The 12,349-nt window shown below is 37.6% G+C and overlaps 1 protein-coding gene across 3 annotated transcripts in view; it reads left to right on the top strand.

The window, feature by feature from the left end:
* The window catches only part of PDCD1LG2 (programmed cell death 1 ligand 2), a 63,261-nt gene that overhangs the window by 28,960 nt on the left and 21,952 nt on the right, over window positions 1-12,349 (top strand). For all 3 annotated transcript variants that reach the window (XM_032138766.2, XM_032138763.2, XM_032138764.2), the window contains one exon: window positions 12,056-12,325. In XM_032138766.2, the coding sequence (XP_031994657.1) occupies window positions 12,056-12,325 (270 nt within the window). The remainder of the gene's footprint in view (window positions 1-12,055; window positions 12,326-12,349) is intronic.

Raw genomic sequence — 12,349 nt, 5'->3', positions numbered from 1 at the left:
ATATTTTATATTTTATATAAAATACATTTATATTTTATATTTTATATAAAATACATTTATATTTTATATTTTATATAAAATACATTTATATTTTATATTTTATATAAAATACATTTATATTTTATATTTTATATAAAATACATTTATATTTTATATTTTATATAAAATACATTTATATTTTATATTTTATATGAGATAAGGAGATATTTATAAACATCTTATTTATTTATTCTCTTTTTTCCACATTCTCCAGTCTCATTCCCCTTTTTTAACACAGGAAATTATTCCAGCATGTTTCATACATATTCTTTTGTTTGTAAGAGCTTATTTAAAATATGTAATATTGTTTTAGATGCATATATATTTTTTCTTGTGGAAACTATATTGTACTATGTATATATATTTTAGAAATTGACACATTAGGCTAGGCGCGGTGGCTCACGCCTGTAATCCCAGCACTTTGGGAGGCCGACGCGGGTGGATCATGAGGTCAGGAGATCAAGACCATCCTTGCTAACATGGTGAAACCCCGTCTCTACTAAAAATAAAAAAAATTAGCCGGGCGTGGTGGCGGGCGCCTGTAGTCCCAGCTACTCGGAGAGGCTGAGACAGGAGTATGGCGTGAACCCGGGAGGCGGAGCTTGCAGTGAGCCGAGATTGCGCCACTGCACTCCAGCCTGGACGACAGAGCGAGACTCCGTCTCAAAAAAAAAAAAAAAAAAAAAAAAAAGAAATTGACACATTAACTAAGTTTATTGTGAAAACATGATCGCAAGCAATAACAGACATAACAGCAGAAAAAATTCTGAAGTTATGTGCACCTTCTTTTGAGACCTTTTTTTGGGTATATGTGAAATGTGTTTTATCTTTTTTTAATTGACAATAATTGTACATATTTATGGGGTACACAGTGATGTTTCAATACATACAATGTGCAGTGATCAGATCGGGGTAATTAGCATATTCATCATCTCAAACATTTATTATTTCTTTGTGTTGAGAACATTCAGTGTACTCCTTCTAGCTATTTGAAGCTATATACTGTTGTTAAATATTTATATGTATTTTTCAAGGATGGTGTTGTATATAAAAGATAACTTCTTTTATATTTAGACACCTTTGGATACATATGTAAGAGTAAAATAATTGTTTTACTAAAAAAAATAAGATGCTGAACATTATATGTTTTTCCAGTATAGAAACTTATGAAAAATTCTAAGAATCAACTTAATAGGTGAGAAGAGCATACTGCATCATACTTATTTTAGGAGGAATACAAGGAAAAAAAAAGTTGAAGACCATCACCTAAGAGTAGGCTACCCTGATCCAGGGTCTCTAAAAGAAGCAAGATAGATCTGAGGCCCCAATGAGGGTTCCCAGGAATGAAGTAGGACTAGAAGAAGGACATGTTTTTATCTTAAAATGCCTGATCCATGGCATAAAGCTTGAAAATGGGTTTGTTTGTGGCACCTTCGTTGATGTCTGGGCAGAAATTCTTATCAAATATAGTGAAAAGAATTAATTTCAAAAGGACAGAACAAATTATGAGGTGGAATAACTGGAGATTCTGGAAGAGACAGTGATAAAGGACTCTGGTTTCTGAAAAGCCAGGTGGCACCTACATTACTGGGGGCAATCCATCTGAGGAAGGGGCAGGAGTATGGCCAAAGAACAGGGAGGCCCCAGGAGCCCAGCGGTCTCTCAGAGGAGCTGGGGTTGAGAACTGGTCTGTGCAAAGGTTTCCAGACAGGGTTGTGGAGGAGGCACTAAAAACAAGAACACCAAGGGTCTGGGCAGGGCAGGGGGATGGGAAGAGCCAACACCAGGAATGGGCTGAAGCTGACAGAAGTACTTCAAACCAGAAACAATGAATTTAAACTATGCCCTACCACAAATAGACTTAACAGATATTTACAGAACATTCTACCCAACAATTGCAGAATATACATTCTATTCATCAGCATATGGAACATTCTCCAAGATAGACTATATAGTAGGCCACAAAACAAGTCTCAGTAAATTTAAGAAAATCAAAATTTATCAAGTACTCTCTTAGATCACAGTAGAGTAAAACTGGATATCAACTCCAAAAGGAACAGTCAATATCATGCAATTACACGGAAGTTAAATAATGAATGATCATTGGGTGAACAATGAAATCAAGATAGAAATTTAAAAACTCTTTGAACTGAACGATAATAGTGACACAACCTATCAAAACTCTGGGATACAGCAAAAGCAGTGCTAAGAGAAACATTCATAGCATTAAATACCTACATCAAAAAGTCTGAAAGAGCACAAATAGGCAATCTAAGGTCACACCTCCTGGAGCTGGAGAAACAAGAACAATCCAAACCCAAACCCAGCAGAAGAAAAGAAATTACAAAGATCAGGGCAGAACTAAATGAAATTGAAACAAAAAAATACAAAAGAGAAATGAAACAAAAATCTGGTTATTTGAAAAGATAAATAAAATTGATAACCAAGAAAAGAAGAGAGAAGATTCAAGTAATCTCAATTAGAAATGAAATGGACATATTACTACTCATATCACAGAAATACAAAAGATTATTCAAGGCCACTCTGAACATCTTTACACATACAAATTAGAAAAGCTAGAGGAGATGGATACATTCCTGGAAATATACAACCCTCCTAGATTAAACCAGGAAGATATAGGAACTATAAAGAGATCAATAACAAGCAGCGAGATTGAACGGTAACTTTTAAAATTGTCAACAAAAAAAAGTCCAGGACCAGACAGATTCACAGCTGAATTCTATCAGACATTCAAAGAAGAATTGGTACCAGTTCTATTGACACTATTCCACAGGATAGAGAAAGAGGGAATCCTCCCTAAATCATTCTATGAAGCCAGTAGCACCCTAATACGAAAACCAGGGAAGGACATAACAAAAAAAGAAAACTATAGGCCAGTATCTCTGATGAACATAGATGCAAAAATCCTCAACAAAATGCTAGCTAACCAAATCCAACAGCATATCAAAAAGATAATCCACCATGATCAAGTGGGTTTTACACCAGGGATGCAGGGATGGTTTAACATCCACAAGTTAATAAATGTGATACACCACACAAACAGAATTAAAAACAAAAATCACATGATCATCTCAATAGATTCGGAAAAAGCATTTGACAAAATCTAGCATCCTTTATGATTAAAACCCTCAGCAAAATTAGCACAGAAGGAACATATCTTAAGGTAATAAAAGCTATCTACGACAAACCCACAGTCAACATTATAATGAATGGGGAAAAGTTGAAAGCATTCTCCCCGAGAATTGGAACAAGACAAGAATACCCACTTTCACCACTTTTATTCAGCATAGTACTGGAAGTCCTGGCCAGAGCACTCAAAGAGAAAGAAATAAAGGGCATCCAAATTGGTAAATAGGAAGTCAAACTGTTGCTGTTTGCTGATGATATGATCATATACCTAGAAAACCCTAAGGATTCATCTTGAAAGCTCCTAGAACTGGTAAACAAATTCAGCAAAGTTTCAGGATACAAAATTAATGTACACAAATCAGTAGCTCTGCTGTACACCAACATCAACCAATAGCTGCAAAACTAAAATAAAATACTTAGGAATATACCTAACCAAGGACGTGAAAGACCTCTACAAGGAAAACTACAAATCACTACTGAAAGAAATCATAGATGACACAAACAAATGGAAACACATCCCATGTTCATGAATAGGTACAATCAATATTGTGAAAATGACCATACTGGCAAAAGCAATCTACAAAGTCAATGCAATCTCCATCAAAATACTACCATCGTTCTTCACAAAAGTAGAAAAAGCAATCCTAAAATTCATATGGAACCAAAAGAGAGCCCACATAGCCAAATCAAGAAAGACTAAGCAAAAAGAACAAACCTGGAGGCATCACATTGCCTAACTTCAAACCATACTATAACACCATAGTCACCAAAACAGCATAATACTAGTATAAAAATAGGCACACAGACCAATGGAACAAAATGGAGAACCTAGAAATAAAGCCAAATACTTATAGCCAACTGATCTTTGACAAAGCAAACAAAAACATACAGTGGGGAAAGTAAACCCTATTCAACAAACGGTGCTGGGATAATTGGCTAGCCACATGCAGAAGAATAAACTTGATCCTCATATCTCATCTTATAAAAAATCAACTCAAGATGGATCAAAGACTTAAATCTAAGACCTGAAACCATAAAGATTCTAGAAGATAACATCAAAAAAGCCCTTCTAGACATTAGCTTAGGCAAAGACTTCGTGACCAAGAACCCAAAAGCAAATGCAACAAAGACAAAGATAAATAGATAAATAGGGACTTAATTAAACTGAAAAGCTTCTGCACAGCAAAAGAAATAATCAGCAGAGTTAACAGACAACCCACAGAGTGGGAGAAAATCTTCACAATCTATACATCTGACAAAGGACTAATATCCAGAATCTACAAGGTATACAAATAAATCAGCAAGAAAAAAAAAAAAAAATCCCATCAAAAAATGGGCTAAGGACATGAATAGATAATTCTCAAAAGGAGATACACAAATGACCAAGAAGCATATGGAAAAATGCTTAACATCACTAATTCTCAAGGAAATGCAAATCAAAACCACACTGCGATACCACCTTACTCCTGCAAGAATGGCCATAATAAAAAAAAATACATGTTGGCATGGATGTGGTGATAAGAAACACTCTTACACTGTTGGTGAGAATCTAAACTAGTACAACCACTATGGAAAACAGTGTGGAGATTCCTTTAAAAACTAAAAGTAGATCTACCATTTGGTCCAGCAATCCCACTACTAGGTATCTATCCAGAGGAAAAGAAGTCATTATACAAAAAAAGATACTTGCACATGCATTTTTATAGTGGCACAATTTGCAATTGCAAATATATGGAACCAGCCCAAATGCCCATCAATCAGTGAGTGGATAAAGAAAATGTGGTATATATATTATACATACATATATACGTGTGTATATATATGTATGTATAATATATACATATATAATATACATATATCCATATATTATATAATGTATATATAATATATTACATATAATATGTTATATATAATATATTATATATACATATATATATTCTTCTACTTTTGGGAAGAATGATATATATATACAGCATGGAATACTACTTAGCTATGAAAAGGAATGAAATAATAGCATTTGCAGCAACCTGGATGGAATTGGAGACTATTATTCTAAGTGAAGTAACTCAGGAATGGAAAACCAAACATTGTATGTTCTCACTCGTAAGTGCAAGCTAAGCTATGAGGATGCAAAGGCATAAGAATGATACAATGGACTTTCAGGACTTGTGGGAAAGGATGGGTGGGGGTGAGAGATTAAAAACTCCACATTTGGGCCAGGCGTGGTGGCTCACACCTGTAATCCCAGCACTTTGGGAGGCTGAGGCGGGCAGATCACGAGGTCAGGAGATCACGATCATCCTGGCTAACACGGTGAAACCCCATCTCTGCTAAAAATACAAAAAATTAGCCAGGCGTGGTGGCGGGCACCTGCATTCGCAGCTACTCGGGAGGCTGAGGCAGGAGAATGGCGTGAACCCGGGAGGCGGATTTTGCAGTGAGCAGAGATCGCACCACTGCACTCCAGCCTGGGCGACAGAACCAGACTCCATCTCAAAAAAAAAAAAAAAAAAAAGAACACTCCACATTCGGTACGGTGTATACTGCTTGGGTGATGGGCACACCAAAATCTCAGAAATTACCACGAAAGAACTTATCCATGGCCAGGGGCAGTGGCTCACGCCTGTAATCCCAGCACTTTGGGGGGCCGAGGTGGGCAGATCACCTGAGGTCGGGAGTTTGAGACCAGCCTGGCCAACATGGTGAAACCCCATCTCTACTAATAATACAAAAATTAGCTGGGCGTAGTGACGCACGCCTGTAATCCCAGCTACTCTGGAAGCTGAGACAGGAGAATTGCTTGAACCCGGGAGGCGGAGGTGGCAGTGAGCCGAGAGTGAGCCGAGATCGCACCACTGCACTCCAGCCTGGGTGACAGAGTGAGACTCCGTCTCCAAAAATTACAAAACAAAACAAAACTTATCCATGTAACCAAACACCACCTGTTCCCCAAAAACTTATTGAAATAAAAAATAAATTAGAAAAAAAAAGAAGCGCTTCAAACCAACAAAAAATCCCAAGAATGACAAGAATTCAACTTCAGCAAGTACAGGAAGGAGGCAGCATGACCACCATTAAAAGGGCCTTCACCCTAAGAAGGAAAAGACCAAGGGCAGAGGAAGGAAACAGTCAAAGAGAAGCAAGGCAAGAGTGAAAAGACAACTGTACGTTTAAGCCTCTAAGGCCCAAGGAAAGCATTTGCTAAAAGAGCCAAGTCTCAGTGTCTTTTTTTCCCTTGGGGAAACAGAAGGGTGTAAGAAAATCCGAGTCAAGAAAACAATGTCCTGAGCTCCGCCTGCAGTAGCGGAAAGCCTAGGAGTAAAATAATACATTTTTTAAAAATAAAGAAAGAAATTATTTTAAAAAAGAAAACAATGTCCTGAATTTCAACGGCGGGGGAAAAGCTCCTGGGAATTACAAACTCCTTAACCTGCTATTCCTTTTCAGGCAATTTAACAGATGAATTGAAAGCAGTCCTAAAAGATTTAACTGATTACTAGAAACTTGCGTAGATCCTCTAAGACCAAGGCATGTAAAACTATAGTTTTCCATTTATTTACTGTCATTATGACTATAAAACAGATACTACCATGTATACAACTCACCTTTATTTCAGAAATTACAGCATTGCTTGTAACATATCTGTCAGACAGCCAGAACAAACCAGGGAAACAGAAACCATTTAAACCTGTGGAAATCTAAAGCAGAAAATAGTAATTCTTTTAATGAGGGAGACTGAGAAGCCAGAGAACAGGGAGGCAATTCAGAAATTAGCAATAGCAGAAAGCTGCTCCTACCACTAGGCTATAGTGAAAAGGGGGAAGGCAGGGTTAATGGAGCCCAGGGATTAAAGTCAGTTGACAGACACTGGAACCCAATGGGCCTGTCCATTGGTATCTGGAGCCAGGGAAGAGATGCATCTTCTGCTGGAGAGGCAACAAAAGTATAGAGCATAGGGGAGAAATACCTTTCCTTCTCCCTCCCGTCCACCCTGTGGTGTTCCTGTCCTGCTTCCTATTGGCTGTCACGTGCCTAGGCTATACAGGCCACAGGAGTCTGCCTTCCTGCAACACAGAGCAGAGAAGAAAAAGTGAGAGATGGATCTGAAGGCAAACAGACCCGGGACGCACAAAGCACACACCTTGTGTATCAGGTGGTAAAAGGTGGGATAATAATACAGTTGACCAGACCTATAACAGACTGAACAGCTAGTAGTTGTTGAGTCAGGGACAACGAAGGCTGGCTGATGGTCTTGAGTCAACTTGGAGACAATCTCCAAGCGCTAAGGGGTCTGTTATTCAGGTTGTAAGGATATGGCCAACCTAACTGAGCAGCAGATCATATATTTAGCAAAACTGATCTTATGACCTTAGTTTACATTAAAACCCTGGATATTTGTGCTGCTTAGATAATATCTAGAATATGCATTGTGTTAACAGTATCCTTTTTAAAGAACTTGGCAAAACTAAACTATACCCAAAGACTACTATCTGGAAATGGGTCTGAAGACTGTGTCTTGTGAGATATAGTTAAAGGAGGTAGGCATGTTTTACTTGAGGTTGAAAAGATTAGATGGAGTCTTCCCAGTTATCTTCAAATACCAGAAGGGTTACCTGCAATAATAGCTAACACTAATTGAGTGTTTACTAAGTTCTAGACACCTAACTAATTATTTAACACCCTTGTTAAGGATAAGTATTGCTGTATCCATTTCATAAACAAGAAAACCGAGGGTTTAAGAGGTCATATAACTAGCCCTTGGCTAAAGCCTACTCAAACTGCTTAGATTCTGAACTCATGTTTTTAACTGTGGTGCTTACCATATGTTGTGTTACTAAACTAGACAAATACCAATGGGTAGAAGCTACAAAGAAGCACAATTTTGCTTGGCATGAAGAAAACCTTTCCAATGGAAGTTGCTTATTATGTAATCGTGGCAAAGACTGCTTCTAGAGGAAGTAGGAGTTTCCATTCATAGATGTTTTCAGGCAAAAGTTATTTAGCAGTTTACTAATATCAGAAGATAAATATTACTAAAGATAACAAGGGACACTTCATAATGATAAAAGAGTGAGTTCTAAAGGAACACATAACAATCCTAAATGTGTGTCCATTTAACAGTATAGCTTCAAAATATTAAACAACAATTGGCAGACTTAGGAGAACTAGTCAAATCCACAATTACATTTGAGATTTCAACTAATCTCTATTATAACTGAGAGAACAATTAAGAAAATAGAAAATCTGAACAACACAATTAGCCATCTTGACCTAATTGACATATGATATATAGAACATACACCCAGCAACTGCAGAACACACATTGTTTTCAAGTGTATGTGGAACAATCATCAAAGCAATTATCTAGGAGAATTGCTGTAGAAAGTGTTTTTCATTGAGCAATAAGTCAGATGACTTGAATTTTTGGAGTACTTCCACCTCTTAAATTCTAAAATTGACTCATTTTTCCTAAGAATATCACCCTCAGTCCAGCTTCTCCATTGTGGGAAGCGATTCCTTTTCTGCCACCTCCCAAATAAGAAAGAGGCTGTGGAGACATTTCTGATACTGCAAAAATGTAGGATGTGGGCTCCTGTCCCTTCCCCAAACCTTGCTGATTCTTGTAGCCGAAGAGCTCTCTGTCTCCCTATTTGCTCCCTCATGTATCCCAGGTCAAAGCCTCAGCCAAGCCCCCGATTCCTGGCATCCCTACTTCTGAAATCACTCCTCAGCCAGGACACCAAGATCAGCTTCTTGGTCCAAGCCACCTGCAATAGTGGGCTGGACCCTCACCCACAGTACTCTGCTCCTGTTCTTGTTCTACTTTTCCCCAAAAGACTTGAGAGCTTACAGAAATAATCTACAGTATGATCATATAGAATGATTACAAAAGACATTGAACCAAGGGAAAATAAGTGTAGATAAATAATATAAAATGAGAGATAAAGTGAGTAATCGAAATGCACACTTCAGGTACTGTTTGATTGCGAAAGATAGGCCAAAGTTTTGGCTTCAAGGAGACTGGTGAGTCTAACAGGTCAAGTCCTTCAGCAGGCTGCTTCAGTGCCTGAATTGCCTTATCTTCTACTAGTGCTGGGTGCTCCTAAGAACCCCAGAGCATATTCCTCTACCTGCTTATGTTGCACCATCCCTAGACATCTGCAATTACACAGAGACACATCCTCTTATGGTGATTCCAATTAAGAATGCATTACAAAATAGTAATATGAATTTTACCTACCTCATAGGGTCTGCATATCATTTAAATGACATAATGTATTATATGTATTATGTATATTTATACATTAAGGGGAAAGATGTCAGAGCTTTTTGGGACATACCAGGAGGCCCAGCTGGGTGTGCTGACCACATGGAGACAAGAACTTCAAGGGATAGCCAAAGTGCACACAGGTTCTGGTGGATGTTTCATTGTGCAGTGACCCTGCTCTCTAGTGAACCCAGATCTAGTGGGTGTTGTTTGCTATAATGAATGAAATTGTCAACTCTTAACATTGAGACCCACAACACAGGAGGGGAACAGAGGGGCAAAATTGTGAAGAAGGGCACGAACATTCCTTCTCTTCCATAGGATGTAAAAGGACATGGCACAAAGCTCAACACATAGAAAACAATAAGTAAATCATACATATCAGATGGTTTTCACATGATTGTTATCATTATTTTAATGTGAAATTGCTTTTCACAAAGTTTGTACCTATTTATACTTCCAACAATTTGGGAGAAAAAAGTTATATCACACCTCTGCCTTTACTTCAAGACTATCTTTACTTCAGAAATTGTATTGAAATTTAATTTCTTAAAAGAATATTTCCTACCTAATGGAAGCCAGTGCTCATTCTCTCTTCCTCTCACCAAAAATCAACAGGTGACTTTCCACACTGCCTGCTAACTGCATGTGGTATTGATGTTTGTTTATTTTTAGCTATTATCTAAGACCACTGGAAGGTTTGTTCTTGTGTCTTCTAGTCTCTTGGAATATCATGCCTTTTTTATTTATTTTTAAAGTTTTTATAAGGTTATAATGTTTTAATTTTAAAATTTATTTTTAACTGGCAATAATGTATATTTATGGGGTACAATATGATGTTTTGATCTATGTATAGATTATAGCAACAGTCAATCAAGCTGGGCACAGTGGCTCATGCCTGTAATCCCAGCATTTTGGGAGGCTGAGGCATTTTGGGAGGTGATCCACCTGAGGTGGATCACCTGAGGTCAGGAGTTCGAAACCAGCCTGACCAACATGGTGAAACCCCATCTCTACTAAAAATAGAAAAAATTAGCTGGGCACAGTGGCAGGTGCCTGTAATCCCAGCTACTCAGGAGGCTGAGGCAGGAGAATCGCTTGAACCTGGGAGGTGGAGGTTGCAGTGAGCCAAGATCATGCTGTTGCACTCCAGCCTGGGTGACAAGAGTGCAACTCTGTCTCAAAAAAAAAAAAAAAAAAGAAAAGAAAAGAAAGAATAAATCAAACTAGTTAACATATCACATCACCAGGTTGTTTTTTTGTGGTCTTTATTTTTTTCTCTTCTTAATCTCAAAACAGAGCATGTAAAAAATTCATGCTTTTAGCAAATTTGAATACAGAATACATTATTATTAACTGTGGTCATCACACACGGCAATAGATCACTATAACATTTCCCCTACTCTGAGACTGAGCAACATCTTCCCCATCCCCAGCCTCTGATAACCACCTTTCTACTCTGTTTCTATGGGATCTACTTTTTTAGACTTCACAAATAAATGAGATCATACATTATCTGTCTTTTTGTGCCTGGCTTATTTAACTTAGCATAATACCCTTCAGTTCCATCCATGTTGTCATGAATGACAGATTTTACTTCTTTCTAAGGGCTGTATAGTATTCCATTGTGTATATATACCACATTTTCTTTATTCATTCTCTGTTGATGGACATTTAGGTTGGTTCCACATCTTGGTTATTGTGAATCATGCTGAAATGAACAAAGGAATACAGATATCTCTTCAACATACTAATTTCAATTCCTTTGGATATATACCCAGAAGTAGGACTGCTGGATCATGTGGTAATTCTATTTTTAGTTTTTTGAGGACCTCTATACTATTTTTCAAAATGACTATACTTAGATCTCAGCTTTCTTGAGAACAGGGAGGCATATCTGATTAATTCACTCAGTATATACTGCAAAGAAGCATGTGTGTGCATGAACTGTGTGTGTTTGTGTGTATGTATATGCATATGTTAGGGAGAAGTGCAGAATAAATATAACCAACTCTTGACTATGTATAGACATTATCTAGGTCTTTATTTGTTTTCTCTTCTTAATCTCAAAGAAAACAGAGGAAAGGAGGAAGTAAAAAGTAAATTTTTGACTGAAGATGTTTGGAAAAGTATCAAATAAAGTGAGATTGTGGGTAATCCAGTGATTTTTATTTTTCCGTCCTCTTTCTGGCCTCGAATTGCGAAATAATTTATAGCACTATAAGAAAGAAGCCACAAATTGTGGTAGCTTAGACCACTGTTGAGGTCTGGAATCAGAATTCCAATATTCAAATATTGGTCCTACCAGTTATAAGCTCTATGACTATGAACAAAATACTCAACTTCTCTATCTTCAGTAACCCTCCACAAAAATTGGGAATATCAACAATGACATATTTATTGCATTGTAAGAATTAAATAATTCAACATATGTGGAAAAGAGCATGATATCAGGGATATAGAATGTGTTTACAAATGATAACCATTATTACTTAATATCAATAGTGATAATTTTATTCATTTCACACGACATTAAGTACCAAGCTCTACAGGAATCAGAAAATAAAGCCTTATTTCTTTTTCTTCTCTATCGTCCAGCTTCCTACAGGAAAATAAACACTCACATCCTAAAGGTTCCAGAAACAGATGAGGTAGAGCTCACCTGCCAGGCTACAGGTTATCCTCTGGCAGAAGTATCCTGGCCAAACGTCAGCGTCCCTGCCAACACCAGCCACTCCAGGACCCCTGAAGGCCTCTACCAGGTCACCAGTGTTCTGCGCCTAAAGCTACACCCTGGCAGAAACTTTAGCTGTGTGTTCTGGAACACTCACGTGAAGGAACTTACTTCGGCCAGCATTGACCTTCAAAGTAAGAGCTGCCCACTTCCTAGGT

This window comes from Hylobates moloch, unplaced genomic scaffold (assembly GCF_009828535.3).
Source record: "Hylobates moloch isolate HMO894 unplaced genomic scaffold, HMol_V3 SCAFFOLD_19, whole genome shotgun sequence".
Taxonomy (NCBI): domain Eukaryota; kingdom Metazoa; phylum Chordata; class Mammalia; order Primates; family Hylobatidae; genus Hylobates; species Hylobates moloch.
Note: the sequence above shows the minus strand (reverse complement) of the source record. Positions and strands in the feature narration are given on the sequence as shown.